Source organism: Pantherophis guttatus, chromosome 3, assembly GCF_059756535.1.
Source record: "Pantherophis guttatus breed Tessera chromosome 3, ASM5975653v1, whole genome shotgun sequence".
Taxonomy (NCBI): domain Eukaryota; kingdom Metazoa; phylum Chordata; class Lepidosauria; order Squamata; family Colubridae; genus Pantherophis; species Pantherophis guttatus.
Genome location: NC_142065.1, coordinates 63,927,227 through 63,944,420, shown reverse-complemented (window position 1 = coordinate 63,944,420; position 17,194 = coordinate 63,927,227). Strand labels below are relative to the sequence as shown.

Below are 17,194 nucleotides of genomic sequence, written 5' to 3'. Positions count from 1 at the left end.
TGAACAAATACCTTCCCTCATTCCCAACATGTTACTGTTATAATGAAATTGTTTCACATAATTTACGTCCATATGTATGATAATTCTCTATGTGAGAGCTATTGCTACCATATCAGTTTTACAAGAGACACTAGCTCACATCTTTCTAATTAATTTGCTATAAATCCAGTTTGAAACACAGATAGAAGAAAAGAATCAATTCAGATAACTTTGAACGTAATACTCTCACCTGAATTTTAAAGTGAAATCTTTGTAAAATCCAAAACTTAGTACAGGGTATTAACTTTCTGGAATATGAACCAACAGTTATAATGTTTGAGATAGTGGTGAATCTCTGTAGCTCAGGTGTAGGATGGGGTGAAGGTTCGTTCTCCAAGCTTGTGGGTTGGTTTCCAAACATTTTGTTACTAGGCTAGGTAACATCTTCAGGAGAATTTAGGGGATGTCAGTGTTGGTGTTCTTCTGTTTATAAGGACCTCATGTGGCCAGTAGGTCATGTCAGGTCATGGGGAGATCATGTCAGGTGTCATGTGATGGGTTTTGTGATGGGTCAGGTGTGGCTTATGTCAGGTGAGAGTCATGTCAAGACCTATCATAAGACCCTCACTTGAAGCGACTTCCCCATCCAAGACCTACTGATCACACGAAGCCCTTATAAGCAGAACATCGATACTGACATCCTCTAAATCCCTCTGAAGATGTTACCTCGTCTGGTAATGAAATATTCAAAAACTAACCCACAAGCTTGAAGAACCAATCTCCATCCTCAGTTAAAATGTTTTTTTTTAAAAAAATATTTAACAGATATGGATAACATTTACAAACATGATATGTTTTCTGAGTGAAGCTTGCCAGTTTTCAGACCAAAAAATCAGAATAGTTTTTATGACACATTACAATAAAAGAATGTACACATTGATATTTCTGGATATGGTGGGCCATTAAAGTATAAAGGTCTTTTTTAGGAGAAACTTTTAAACTATTTTATTTTTTAGCAAATGTGACTGAGTAATTGTTAGCCTCTCCTGAGAGAATAAAGTTTCCACAAATTTATCCAGAATTGATGGAAGGGAAGGATTGTTCCAAAGAACCTGGCAGAGAATTAAAAGGGATTCTTCTTTTCCCATTACTTTAGAAGCAATTTATATGAATGTGACGTATAGTGTAGAGATGGGCTTTAAAAAGTAATCTGCAAAATTTTGGAAGCGTAGGTGGAATGCAAGTGCTATTATTACTAAACAACAGTTTTAAGTAGTTTTGTTATTTTGGCAGAAATGAACAGTATTTTTTGCAGATATTAGTTTAGAGTGGGTGTGAAACACATTATTGAGAGAGGTGTAGGAACAGCATTTGTACTCATTAAAATATACCACAAGAAGTAAAGGAGCCTTTTGCCAGTTCATAAGCATATAAAGAAGTACTTGTTGCAAAACTCAGTTTTTTAAAACAATTGACACGCAACCAAGATTTTAGCATTCAAGGCGCTTATGCATGGTATAATGGGTTGGAGCTTTCTCACTCTTTCGTTGCAGAGAAATGAAGACCACAGTTGATCACTATGGCTTTTGAGTTCAGCAGTCCATCTAACACAGGGGTGTCAAACTCGCAGCCCGCGGGCTGGATGTGTCACGTGCTGGCCCCAGCCCCACCCAGTTTAGCAAAGGGGAAACGTCACATGATGCCGTGAGTTTGCCACCCCTGATCTAACATCTCCCTGCTTGTAAACTCTTCCAAGCATTCCTCCCCTTACCCACTTTTAGGCAGAGAGGTGATGTTTTTTTACTCACTTTGCTTCATGGGGGAACCCAGGTTGATTGATAGGGTTTCTTTACTTTATGAGCAGGAGTACAGAAAACAGCACTTTTGGCATGATAGTTCTCTTCCAGCTACTTATAACTCAAATATTCCCTTTTTAATTTGCAAACAGGCAGCATCTTCAGGAAAAGCAGTGGAAAGCAGATTTTTAGTGCTGATAATAAACCAGATTCTGAACATTCCTACTTGCACCTTCAGTCAGATTCAGATAGTTATAAATATAATGAAAGGGTATATAGACACTGCTTGTGTAAAAGCAAAGTTGTCAATCACAATCTACTTTTTATGCTCTATTCTACCTTTGCTGTATGTATGTGTTTGTGTACATACTTGTCAGTTCAGTGGTGAAATCTAAAATTTGTTACTACCGGTTCTGTGGGCGTGGCTTGGTGGGAGGGGGTAATGTGACTGGGTGGGCATGACCATTTTTTTTTAAACTTTTAAAACCATTTTTTCTACAATCTCTTCAGCGAAAAGGTTATAAAAAATGCTTTCAAAAGGCTCTGACAATCCAAGCTGAGTTGCCTGATCAGCAGAAGCTTTTTAAAAATCCTCTGCCGGTCAGGCAACTCAGCTTGGATTGTCAGAGGCATTTAAAAGAAAAAAAAGGGTTTTTTTTTCTTTTAAAAGCCTTTGACGATCCCAGCTGAGCCACGTGATCATCAGAGGCTTTTTTTTTTTACTTTTAAAAGCATTTTTTTGGCCAAAGAGGTTGTAGAAAAAAATGCTTTTAAAAGTAAAAAAAAACCCTCTGATGATTGTGCGGTTCAGCTGGGCATGGGGGGAGGCAGGGATTTTTGCTACCGGTTCTCCAAACCACCCACCTCCATTGCTACCGGATCGGGTGATCTGGTCCGAACCGGGAGCATTTCACCACTGATACTTGTGGAATGTACTCCCAAGTTGCAGAAAGCAAAAACAGCAAATGTGCTGCTTTAATCTGGCAAGATTAATGTAAGGCCCAACGTACCAAAAATGACATGTATACTTACTTTTGAGTAATCATAATCATAAGTTTATTTGTCAAGCATATATAAGATAACAGGTAAAAGTATAAACATAATTTGAATACATGAAAAGAGTAAGTAAAAAAGGAATATTAGGACAGGGACGGTAGGCACGCTGGTGCACTTATGCACGCCCCTTACAGACCTCTTAGGAATGGGGTGAGGTCAACAGGAGAGAGTTTAAGGTTAAAGTTTTGTGTGTTTGGGGAAGAAACTACAGAGTCAGGTAGTGCATTCCAGGCATTGACTATTCTGTTAATGAAGTCATATTTTCTGCAATCGAGTTTGGAGCGGTTTACCTTGAGTTTGTATCTATTATTTGCTTGTGTATTGTTGTGGTTAAAGCTGAAATAGTCATTGACAGGAAGGACATTGTGGCAGATAATTTTATGTACTATGCTTAGGTCAGACTGAAGTCGGCGTAGTTCTAAGCCCAAAATTAGACAATTTCTAATTGTCTAAGCCCAAAATTTGGAGTCTGTTGGCATAAGGTATTTTATTGCGGTTAGAGGAATGGAAGACACTTCTCGTAAAATATCTCTGCACTCTCTCAATTGTATTTATGTCCGATATGCAGTGCGGGTTCCAGACAGATGAGCTTTATTCAAGAATTGGTCTAGCAAATGTTTTGTATGCTCTAGTTAGTAGTACAACATTACCAGAGAAGAAGCTACACAAGATTAGGTTAACAACTCTTAATGCCTTTTTGGCAATATTGTTACAGTGGGCTCTGGCACTTAAATCTTTAGAAATGAGTACTCCAAGGTACTTTATTTTACTGAGTAGTTATTTTACTGTGTTCACCTATTGACAGAAATCTTGCCAAACTAAAGCAACAGTCTGCTGACTACTAGATATGCTCTGTGACTTTCTAGGGAAGGTCTGCTTTCACTCTTTTTCTGAATATCAAATATTCCAAGCTTCATGATCTCTTTGCTCTCTCTCCTGCAGCTCGGGACTGCATTCCACAACTGTCTGTGGCCATTTTTATCTGATTCTGTATTGCCTAAATCACTTTATTGTAGTTCTAATCATTTTGGAATAACTTGATTGGTTTTGAAGAAGACCCACATTGCTTCAGATGAATGTACAATCTTCTCTGAAGTAGCTCACTGTGATTTAGAATAGTTTTCAGCAGATCATATTCTTAGAGTGTTAACCATCCACTAGGCTATGTTGACCCCAGTTTTGAGATGTTTGTGGGATTTACAGGAAAATAATACAGTGTTGAGAACTTTTGTTTTGTTTGCTTTTTCTGAACTTGCAATTTTATTTCTTTTATCTTTGCAGTTACTTGGCAGAATTCCTAAAAAGCCTTTAGCCCAGATGATTATGTTGCTAGTTTTCTAACAGATGTTAGTGCTAAAGGTTAAGCCATTTAGATTTTGATGGATTACATGTATTTATAATCTGAAGTGGTTAATGTGTTAGGAAAGCATGCACACACACACACACACAGAGAGAGAGAGAGAGCGCTAAGATCAGGGTGAAATCCAAAAGGTCTGACAGGTTCTGGAGAACCGGGAGTAGAAATTTTGAGCAATTCAGAGAACTGGTAGCAGAAATTTTGAGTAGTAAATACCACCAAATACCACCTCTGGCTGATCCCAGAGTGGGGTGGGAATGGAGATTTTGCAATACTCTTCGCCCAGGAGTGGGGAATGAGGAGGGAATGGGAATTTTGCAGTATCCTTTCTTTGCCACGTCCACCAAGCCACACTATGCCCACCAAGCCACGCCCACAGAACCGGTAGTAAAAAAAATTGGGTTTCACCACTGGCTAAGATATATACCAGGAGTCTGCACTTATGCAGCTTAGGTGCAGGATATTGTACTTAAGTAAGTGACTACTCCTCATTTAAACATACACAGAGGAACTAAAATAACTAAATATTTTGGTCTTTAGGATCTGTCCAGGAAAACAAAATTTTAGCCTATGTTACAGTGATCTTGCTTTACTATAATTACATAGTTTCTGCAGAACAGGCAAATAGTAATTTGCCCAGAATACCAGTTAAAAGTATTTTCTGAAAATTAGCAGCATTGGATGTTTCTTAATGAAAATAATGGATTATGTCCTAAAATAAAATTGCTATTTTATTTCATTTCATTTCATTGAGATGTTATTTATCAATGTAAGCAAATAAGCCTAGTATAAACTGGAATGTGTACCATTTTAAAAACCTCGTCAATCCTTTCAGAGACACTTTAAATCTTATGGGAGAAAAGTATAGCCCCTTTTAAATGCAATTTTCCAGAAATAAATAAGTATGAAATGATTGATTTTTAATGCCCAATTTATGAACGTTTATTAGAATGCCTACCCAGGATCCCATGCACATAATCAGAGTGTGTTACAAATATTTATATATTTGCTTTCTATCCCACCTTTATTATTTATACAAATATTTCAAGGCAGTGAATGTATCAAACACATTTTCCTCTTGCTGTTTCCTCCACAACAATAATCCTGTGAGGTGGATTGGGCTGAGAGAAAATAACTGGCCCAAGGTCACCCAGCTGGCTTTCATGGCAAAAGCGGGACTAGAATTCATGGTTTCTGGCCTTGTGCCTTAGCCCCTGGATCAATCTGACTCTCTAATAATTAATTAATAATTAAATAGACACTGTGTTGTAAACATGAGAGATCTTTGTTAAGCTGTCAATAAAACAATCACTGGGATGTTATCACAGTCTAGTCATATTCATTGTGACCTCATCTCTGAAATAAATGTCTTCCTTCCTTATCTGAGATTTATACTGTTATTTGCTAGCAAAAGAACTTGGTATGTGTTTAAACAGCTAATCCCAAATACATCAAATTCTTTTTTTTCTTTACTTTATATATAACACTTAAATTCAAGTGTTTTATATATGATACTTAATACCAAAGAAACTATACATGCTACATTCTAGTAGATACCCCCCAGTGTTGAGAAAACTTATAGAAATAGTTTTTTTGTTTTTTGGAAAAGACTCAATTTATTTGTTGATAAGAATCCATACACCTCAACAATCTGTAACTGCAATCTAGGTAGATTTTCCTTTCCAGAGTTTTATAATAATCATCTTAGTGTTGTTGACAAAGGCTGCTTCGACATTCCTAGATAGAAACGTTAGTTCTAGAATTACTTTTTATAGGTCCATAAATTCAAGACAAAAATGTATCAGCTGTATGACAAGCCCATACTCTATAAATTAATGTTCCATCTTCTGTATTACATTTCTAATATTATGAAACCAGCTGTTGGTAAGCATTCTCTGAATTGTCCAATAAATTTGAAGTACTGTTGTATGAACCATATTTGAGATCAAAAGAAGCTTGTTTCACAATTTTTAAAATAAATTGCCACTGATTTAAAAACACAACTGATTTTTAAGTTTGCATACCTGTTAGCTTTTAGGGATTAAAAAGAAATGGTACCCCAGATGTATGTCTAGACATTGTAGATAAACTAATACGCTCAATCTTTTTTCTTTCATAGAATTAGCTAAAATAATTTTCTGATATCTCATAGTAGTCAAAACAATTCATCATGTTAAAGATAAAAGTTAAAACTGCAAACTTTACTTTGATTTCAATGGATGCCCCATTTTTGCACAGGATAAAGGAAAATAATATTTAATGTGCAAATAGATGATACCTGTTAAAACAGTCAACTGATTGTAGTTGTCTTCAATCAGGGTATATGTAAAAACATTAACAGTATAGTGCAAATTCATTCCACAAATAAGAAACGTCTCAAAAAATAACAAGTTTACCAAGATGTGTACAAAAATTAAAATTGCTTTTGTAATTGAGAATAGAATAGAATAGAATAGAATAGAATAGAATAGAATAGAATAGAATAGAATAACAGAGTTGGAAGGGACCTTGGAGGTCTTCTAGTCCAACCCCCTGCCCAGGCAGGAAACCCTACACCACTTCAGACAAATGGTTATCCAACATCTTCTTAAAAATTTGCAGTGTTGGAGCATTCACAACTTCTGCAGGCAAGTGTTTCCACTTATTAATTGTTCTAACTATCAGGAAATTTCTCCTTAGTTCTAAATTGCTTCTCTAAGTAAAGTAAAATTTAAGTAAAATTTTAGTTGTTGTCATAGGTTGAGGGCTATCTGTAGTATGAATGATAACGCTGACACAACAGCAGCTTTGATAATCTTACTTCTGCACACGTGTTTCAGCTAAATCCTATTGCACTCCATAACTATAAGATTGTGTCTTAATTTCCAAATTGTTACTCCCATGAAAGTACTCTGTTGCTTGCAAAGTATTTTTCTTTAGCAAACTTACATCAAAGAAAATTATTTTTTGTCATATGAGAAATTTTGAGATATTTTTTTTTTGCCATATTATGTTGAATTATTAAATGTACCATTTGGCCAGGATAGGTAGGACTTACCTAAACTACTTTTAGACACCAATTAGTGTCTCATCTGATTGTTATAAGACCTAGATGCCATGGTACCATCAGAAGCAAATCCCAAATGATATTGCCTATAGTACCTTCTTTGTTTATATAAACTGGTTCGTTTATTTATTCAGAACTTCAACTTTTCAGACAGTATAAGCTTTCTGGAAGTGAATGGCTCTGTATTTTTCAGAAATATGGACATGTGCATTTTTTTTTCCTTTTTCACCTCTTATATTTGCCATTTATTTGATTTATATTCCAATCAAATAGTAAAATAGCAGAATAATATAATATCATATAATCGATGTAATGTAATACAATATAATATAACAGATTCTAAAATGCTATATGAATGTTTGCCTATGGATTAAACATACCAAGATGCCCTAAGAAAGAAATTTTGGGATCAATTGTGGTCATAAATTGAGGATGCCTGTATACCAGCTTTAAAATAATGCCTTAGCAAGCTAACATTCTTCTATTTCTGAATAAATAACAAATAGGACAAAAGTTTTTATCAATGCTCATAAACATATCAGGAAAGACAGATTCAAATTCAGGACTGACCTCTAAAAACCAATCAAGAAATTATATGAACATCAGTAAGAGAGTGTACAACTCTAGTGACTTACGTATCTTTGAATGGTATAAACTAACATCCTTCAAAACTCAAACTGGTTTCCTGAAACTTGCATTTTTAAATCCCAGTTTGCTGACTTAATCTTCCTGTTAACAGAACTGGCTTTAGAACAAACAGATGGACTTGCACGTGATGTACATTAGCGCTCTCCACATTTTCATTTTCCCATCATATTAATTATAAGTGCTCCAACCACAAGCCTTTTCTTATAGAGAGAGAAAGTTCTTTTGAGAACATATGACAAGTTATTACAAGCTGTTAAAGAAAATGTTTTATCATTTTATTCTCTGCAGAGTGCAGACGGTATAATGGATTCTGCCTCTGTTTTCATTTATATTTCAGACACCTGTGTGATTTCAGGATATTATAATTTATGTTGCTAAGTGACTTTTGCCCCATTTTACAACATTTCTTGCCACAATTGTTAAGAGAATCACTGTCGTTGTTAAGTTAGTAACATGGTTGTTAAGTGAACTGGTTTCTGGAAGATACCTTCATTCTCATTCTCAATGTAAGACAAAGTTCCTGTTCATTGATGATAGGTAGCTTAAGATGAATGATTATGAAGAGATATTACAACAGTGCCACTCTTTCTAACCAAATCCAGGAAGAAACTTTATAGAAGTGAACAACTTAACCTATTACAACTTGTTTGAGACATCTGTGCTAAAAAGATGCTTTTTAGGGGAAGTATAAAAAGTTTTCACTGACAAACATTTTATTTCCTTAGGGATGTATACTAGTTCCAGCACAAACCACAATGGACCATCACCTAGCCTTCTACCACCACATCAGAATGTTCTGTCGAGGCAACATATACTTGAGTCAGCTCTCACTAGTGCACATCATCATGTATCATCCATAGAAAGTGATGGAGAAGGGTACGTAATAAAATATTTTTCAATTTTTAATGTTCCAACTTTCTACCTTTCGTTTGGGTCTCCTGAACTCAAGAACAGGAAAGATCTTTGCATGCAATCTTAATTCAGCCTGCTACTGCCTGTGAAGCTTCATTGACTGGCAATTATTCTTCTATTTGAAGAAAGAAAAAAATAGTTTTCTCTAAACTCTTTCTTAAAGATACATACTGGAAAAGTGAAGGACAAAAGAATGTCTCTTTCTGAGCTTCATTTGTAAATCATATTAGAGTGGTGGGACACTTAGAGAGCTATTTTTCTAAGAAACCAAAATGGATCCCTAAAGGGATGGAAGATTGCCTAAGACTTATTGCTCCATGAAGCTTGTAGGGCAGTCCTGTTAGATTGTGGTAACAAAAAAATCTTTGAAAGTCTTGATGTACCCTTTCAGACTATCTAATTATTTTAAAAGGTATAAGATTTTGTGTAACTTACTTCATCAGATGCAAAGAGCCACATCTCTGTTTTCCCCCTGAAACTTGAGCTTTGTGCTCATAATTTCCCACGTCCTCTTCTCGTGTGATTGAGTATATGCATTTTGGGAATTACATTTTCTTTTACATTAAATGTGGGTAAGTGGGGATACATATATACACACTTTCAAAAGGTACTTTTGAAAACTAGTGTTATGTGGTAAAATTGGATAAACTGAATGCCTCTGAGTTCAAAACAAATTATAGATGGCAGTGTTTTATTTCAAAAGTATACTTAGGAAAGAGGTTAAGATTGTAGCTTCTAATGATGACAGGCCTTTAGGGTGGAGAAAGAGAAAATTATATGTGACCCATAATAATGCCTATAACTGTATGGCTTACTAAACTAGCATCTATCAGCCCTATTTGGATAGTGGGAAAATTAAGTTTCCTGAGGTCCGGTAATTTTTCAGACATTCAAAAACTGAGTGTATTTAAAGAAAATACAGCTTCCATCCAATTTCTATTAGAAAGTTTTCCCATACTGCAATTATAAAGGCTTGTTCTTTTGGCCACCCAGCTTTTGTTCCATTTTGACTTTTCTCTCATAAAAAACCTGAATCACACGCTGCAATAATTTTTAGTTTTGAGAAGTAAATAAAAACTGGAAGAAACTGTTTCAAATGTGGAACTTGTAGTTGTTCCCTAAACATTATTTAAAGGAAAAGGTTTTGCTTCTGAGTCTGTTCTGATATTGCCTAATTATGCTTGGGTTCCAACTTGTTAAGCAATGGAGTGTTAAATGTTGTTAGCAAGGATAAAACGCCAGTCTTTACAGAATTGCAAGTACCATTTTGGATCATAGCTCAAAGATCTTGCCTTCTATCAGTTATGAGGGAACTAATCATTTAATCAGAGTTATAGTCCCAGCTTCACATTCAGACTGTTATCTGAGGAAGGAAGATTGACTGATTTATATTTATCAGAAGGCCATTACATACATGCACACACAGACACTTTTTAAAATAACTTCATCTGCTTACCATATCATGGAGTACTAGATTAAGTGATTAATTCACTTCTAGTCAACAGAAGGAATTCTTGTTTTTCAGATATACTCTTTATGACCTTGTAAATTATTTTATGAAGTAGTATGTCAAGTTATTTTAAAAAGTGTGTGTATTCATGCAAACACCCATGTATATTATGGCCTTCCTATAAATATAAATCGGTTGATGTTCCTTCCTTAGAAAACAATCTGAACATGGGACTACAGCTCAGAGTTTGTGACTTGCCAAGGATCAGTAAAGACTAGAATTCTTTCTGTTGTAACATTCCACTTGAGGGAGTAGGATATTGGGAATACAAATAGGGGGTGGGGATTTTTTGTCCGTTTCTGTTTTTCTTTCTCCACTTGCTTCCTCAGGTCTTCATTATCGCCTCTGGTTTTCCCTTCCCATTGTCATGATACTGATTTTGATCCTTCTTAAGGAAATCCTTTATTTCAAGAATCTTTTTCTTAGTTATATATTACTGATTGATTTATTCCTTTCCATTGATGTAATCTCTATTGTGTCAAAGGCATATGAAACAAGCCAAGTGATTTCACTTTTTATTGGATGTTCCTCCTTAAGCTTCAGCCAGGAACAAATTTAATATTTATTGGCTTTGACTGTTACTGGATTGAATTTGGACAGAGAGAGATATTGCTAAACATTCAGTGGAAGAACATGCTAATCTAAGAAAGGAGCCTGAGTGGCGCAGCAGACTAATGCTGCTAATACTAAAGGTAGTATTTAGCTTCCAGCTGCCTGCAATTACTGTGAGTTCAATTCTCACCAGGCTCAAGGTTGACTCAGCCTTTCATCCTTTCTAAGGTAGATAAAATGAGGACCCAGTTTGTGGGGCAATAAGCTGACTTTGTATAAAATATACAATAGTATGAAGGCTATTGCTTAACGCATTGTAAGCCGCCCTGAGTCTCCAGAGAAGGGCGGCATATAAATCAAAAAAAGAAAAGGAAGGAAAGAAAGAAAGAAAGAAAGAAAGAAAGAAAGAAAGAAAGAAAGAAAGAAAGAAAGAAAGAAAAAGAAAGCAAATAGTGTCAATGTGCTTTTAACTATGCTTTTTTTTCAGAAGCAAGTTTAATATTTAATTAATTCAGAATTTATTTGTCTGAAAACTAGGAATGTCTGAAAACTGACAAAACACACACTAGCATATTTTAATTTGAATACTTTTTAATGAGATTTTTAAAAATCTAGTAATCATATTGATGGTAGAGTGAATTGTTCTAAATGCAATAAGAAATATATAAAATTATACTACTGGCCTCTCAATTTTTGGAGTGCATGCAAGTTTATTAAATTGGAAAATATTTTATTTCAGATTATAGTGTGTATATGATAACATTATATGCCACTAGTTTATAATGTTATAATGATCTCACTATGACAAGATTTGTTTTAGCAACAGAATTGGTGGTGTTTTTCCATCATAATGAGTTTTGCAATAGATTCTGCTTACACAGGCCCACATTTCCCGTGCTGAATTTTGAAATAAACCGCCAGTTGTTTTCAGGACAAGGCATTCTCTATAATCCTGCAGTTTTGTATTTGGGAATACCTTAAATCAAGGAATTGCAGTGTTGTGGAAAGGTATAGTAGTGAATAGTATATTAATTCTCTCTTTAATTGATACTTAGCTGTTGTCATTTGTTGAAGTAAGCTAAGTAGAATGGTGTTCAGACAAATCTTAAATATACCACCAGAATAGTTTTTTATAGCAAATTAAAGGATTGAATCTTTTCTGAAGGACTTCTGAAGATTAGGGATTCTGGGACTCTTTCTGAATTCATAACTGCTAGAAGAAGCTCTAATGGATTCTGTGGCATGGCTTTTTATCAGTTGGTATCACATCCTAATCAGTGGTGGAATTCAGCCAGTTCGCACCCCTTCAGGAGAACCGGTTGTTAACTTTCTGAGCAGTTTGGCAAACTGGTTGTTGGAAGAAATAATTAGGGCAGAGAACCGGTTGTTAAATTACTTGAATCCCACCACTGACCCTAATTCTGTCTGGAAGTGGATAATCCACCACGATTCATGTTCCACGTCTATGGATATAATGTACATGGGTATGCTTTTGAAGATAACCTATCATTATCTAGTGTAAAATATAATCTTGAGAAACTTCATTCGAATTTTGCAGCCACCTCTCACTTAAATCTTTTCTACCTTTTTACTAGCCTAATTCAAAATTGTGGCTTGAATTTACAAAACAAACTGCTTTGGAATCTCAGGTGATTCAATGCACCCTCTCACAGATATCTACCCAAACTCCAAAGTCATTTATAAAAACCTTTCCTGAAGTAATACTACAATATTCATGCTTCAATAGTAGGAATAATGACTTAGGCAATAGGATTGAATCTGGATTGTTCACGAGTGAAATTTGTTCCATGTGTTCTCATTACTATTGCTTTGACAGCATGTGCAGTTATTTTTCTATTTCCAGGATTTCAAACTAATCTAGTATGTAGATATATTCTTTCTAGGTTAAGATAACTTTTATAAGATCTTATTTTAGGCCTTGTTCTTCTCTGATGATGACTACACTTTATATTTGCATTATTGTACTAATTTTATCTTGCAGAGTAGTGTTCTTTTAGTGATTTACTGTATTTTATTGCGTACATTGTACATCTACAGAGACTAGAAACACTATTTGATACACTGTTGAATACTGTTATTAACAACAATAAAAAATGCCAAAATAAATACTGTAACACTCAGATTGCTTTGAGCTGTCTAAAACCACAGGAGAATATTTTGTGGCAGAAAATGCACTTGAAATAATCACACAGAAAACCAATACTATTACTTGCTAACACAAAGCTGATGTCCCTTTTCAGAGTTTTCTGCAATCTTTTTAGGGGACTGTATTCATTCAGGTTATTGGAATGTTGTATTTTTGTTAATACAGGGTGTCCTCACTTACAGACTACAGTTGGGAACTCTGTTGCTAAGTGGTACAATTGTTAAGTGAAATATAACTTCCTGTTGGCTTCCCCATTGACTTTGCTTGTTGGAAGCTGGCTGCGAAGGTCGCAAATGGCCATCACGTGATTGTGTGACACTGGGCCATCGTGGATGTGCCCCAGTTGCCAAGCACACAAATTGCGATCATGTGACTACAAGGATGCTACAACAGCCACAACTTCATTCATTGTTGTACATCTCCCTTTTTTGGTGCCATTGTTAATTTTGAATGGTTGCTGAATGAGTGGTCAGTAAGTGAGGACAATCTGTAGTAGATATATGCTCCATTAGATAAAAATGTGTACTGATTACTGCACAGATTCGATCTGTGGCCATCGTTTTCTACCTGCTTTACCCTTTTGGTAAGCTACAACATTTGCCTCATTTATCACCCCTCAAGACTTGTTGTTGAAGTATACGGAATGTACAAAATTTGTGCACCATGAGCCAAAGTGATGACAGGGTTGAATTCCTGAGCTTAAGTCTTTGGGACAGAGCAAAACGATTGCTATCACAAACTGTAATGACTAAATCATCAAATATGAAAGAAGCCAAACACCACAAGATGCTGAGCACAAGAAATCTACTCATGTTTGACAGAAAGGCTAAGAATTTGATTTAAAGCCTTCTTTTTTTAAAAGCAACAACAAAAAAGGCCCTTGTTATTTTGTTCTTTGCCAAAGTCAGTAACAAGGGCAGCACTCAGTTTTCCCAAAAGGTTTTTAAGACGTTTACATAGTTTGACAAAAAAATATTTAATTTACTTGAAAATGATCTAACAAAATCTGACTTCATTACCAAATATATTTACCCTGGCTACATATGAGAAGTATTTATTTCCCTTTAATAAAGAAGCATGTGACGCATAGAGATCAGGTAACTTTATACCAATTTATATTAATATTAATTAAACTATGTTTTATTTAGGAGCAGTTTGACATATAAAAAGTAGTGTTTGTCAAGTTAGAGTTTTTTGTTATTGCTTTTAAAGTTCCAGGTAGCAATGTGCTATATTAACATCACTTGCACTTGGCCAGTTTGATCTGTAGAGCCTGAAAATGTGTCTGTGTGGAAAACCTGTAGTCCTCAACTTGCAATCATTAATTTAGTGAAGTTACAAGGTATTGAAAAGATATTATGACCGTTTTTCACACTTACGATGGTTGCAGCATCTCCATGGTCACATGATCAAAATTCAGATGCTTGGCCAGTGTCCCAGGGTCATGTGATCACCTTTTGTGACCTTCTGACAAGCAAAGTCAATGGGAAAGCCAGATTCACTTAATAACCATGGCAAGAAAGGTAGTAAAATGGGGCGAAATTCACGTAACAGCTGTTTTGCTTAGCAACGGAAATTTTGGACTCAATTGTGGTTGTACATCAAGGACTACCTGCCCTTCAATTAAAAATTGAAGCTAAAGAAGATGGGTGTGGTACCTAGGTATGGTTAAATATGTGCCCCAATGTATGCACTAAAACAATATTTCATGTTTCTCAGCGCTTGCCCATTGTGATTCATCTCGACAAGCTAAATGGTTATTTGTAGCACTACTTCATTCTTCATAGAAGAGTAGAATTACCATCTTTAGCAAAATGAAAACCTCTACCTGCAAAGTTATTCATAACTTATGCCATAGTGTGCAGCCATCTTAAAGGAAAATATTCCTCATAAACATAATTGCAAAAACAAATAATATTAATAACAGAATAATAGAGTTGGAAGGGACCTTGGAGATCTTCTAGTCCAACCCCCTGCATAACCAGGAAACCCTAAACTATTTTCTTCTTAAAAACCCTAAACTAATCTCTTCTTAAAAACCTCCAGTGTTGGAGCATCCACAACTTCTCGAGGCAAATCGTTCCACTGGTTAATTGTTCTAACTGTCAGGAAATTTCTCCTTAAATCTAGGTTGCTTCTCTCCTTGATTAGTTTTCCATACATTGCTTCTTGTCCTGCCTTCAACATTAAATGATGGCATATTTTATGTATGTATGTATGTATGTATGTATGTATGTATGTATGTATGTATTTCAGTATTTTTTATATGATCATTTATATCTAGAATCTCTTGTTTGGAGGACAACATGATAAAAAAAAAAATCTCATGATAGATTTTCACTTAAAAAAGAAAGTAGATATAAGCTGGTACATTTCCCTGGAGCAAAGTCTCCTAAAATTAAATAGGACTTATTTCTGCATAAGAAAAAAGAACTGAGTTTTTTCAAAGCCTATTTGCTTTTGCCTCTAATAGCCTTGTATAAATAAAGCTTATAGAGAAACATCTATACCAGTTCCAATTTTGCTTTAGAATGAAGTTAAATATTTGGTGCATTTTGTCTGTGAGGCACTTCAGATTTCTAGTTAACAACCATTCAAGAGGAAAAAATGTTACAAGATGATAATATTGTCAAATTATAGGGACTCAAAGAAAAGCATATTTCTGTCAAGTGTGATAGACGTATGTGTGAAAGAACAAAATGACAACTGGAGCTTGTTAAAAGCTTCAACTGAATCAGCATTTAAGTCATTAGTGGAATAGGCAAGAATCTTTACATGGATAGGGAAAATTGATGGATCCCATGTGTATAGTACTTTTTTGTTATCTGAGTTTAGTGCAAAGCTTTAAGGGATAGATTTAAAATAAAGAACATTTGGTAGGATTAGTGTGATACCATAATTGGGTGTGGGATCCAGCAGTTAGGCTTTTACTGTTTATGAGAGAAGAACGGACACAGAACTTGCTCAGAACATAAGAAACTGACACAGTATGGAATCCTCTTTGCTAAATTCAAAACACATGGGAATTCTTTTTCATTTCTGTGAATGTTGAGGAGCAATCTTGCAATCAGTGAGGAAAAAATGAATACCTAAAATAGGATTTGGCCTAGAGTTATGTTAGCATTTGGGAAATAGATAAAACTTTTATCTTTTGTCTGGCAGAGTGTAACTCATGCCTCACTAATAGGATTCTTGAATATAACAGTATATAACCCTATATGAGGGAGATGGGCAGTTATGAAGTTTGATATAAAAAGTTTGAAGTTTTATAAATAATGATTTCTCTGGTAGAATGTTGGTTTTTTATAAGCTAAGCTCTCAAAAAGATTAAAAATAAGTAAGATTTATGGAACTAAAATTGACACATATACACAGATAACATGCACACACAAACAGTGTATTTATTGTGTTGTACAAAGTAATTTTAATTAATTATAGCAACTATAAAAATTATGTTACAAGCATTACAAAGTCCATCCTGTGTGGCCCTCAGGCTCAAAATATCTGATCTAGCTAGCCTTCCCAAATCTGATATTATCTGATATTATATTATCTTTGATAATTTCCAACCAGTCCAATTCTGAGTTGTAGTCTAATAAGCAAAGTAAGAAAGGGACGCAGTGGCTCAGTGGCTAAGACGCTGAACTTGTCGACTGAAAGGTCGGCAGTTCAGCGGTTCGAATCCCTAGTGCCACCTAACGGGGTGAGCTTCTGTTACTTGTCCCAGCTTCTGCCAACCTAGCAGTTAGAAAGCACATAAAAAATGCAAGTAGAAAAATAGGGACCACCTTTGGTGGGAAGGGAATAGTGTTCCATGCACCTTTGGTGTTTTGTCATGCCGGCCACATGACCACAGAGATGTCTTCGGACAGTGCTGGCTCTTTGGCTTTGAAATGGAGATGAGCACCGCCCCCTAGAGTCATATGTGCGAGGGGAACCTTTATTTTTACCTTAAGCAAACTCAAAATTTCTAAACTCAAAATACCCTAAGCTCTTTCGAACTTCCATCTAATTTTATGCATTGTTGAAAAATTTTGAAATTTCTCTAATGTGGAGATGAAACCTGCCCTCCCATAACCACAAATATTAAATCGACATTGCTTATCTTAGTTTAGAATATTCACAGTTGATTATGCTTAATACTGGATATCCAATTTGATGTTACAATCTC

General features: G+C 35.3%; 1 protein-coding gene across 4 annotated transcripts in view; it reads left to right on the top strand.

Annotated features, from left to right (window-relative positions):
- GLIS1 (GLIS family zinc finger 1) overlaps positions 1–17,194 on the top strand; it is a 222,662-nt gene that overhangs the window by 186,113 nt on the left and 19,355 nt on the right. For all 4 annotated transcript variants that reach the window (XM_034415113.3, XM_087889740.1, XM_034415114.3 and 1 more), the window contains one exon: positions 8,608–8,758. In XM_034415113.3, the coding sequence (XP_034271004.1) occupies positions 8,608–8,758 (151 nt within the window). The remainder of the gene's footprint in view (positions 1–8,607; positions 8,759–17,194) is intronic.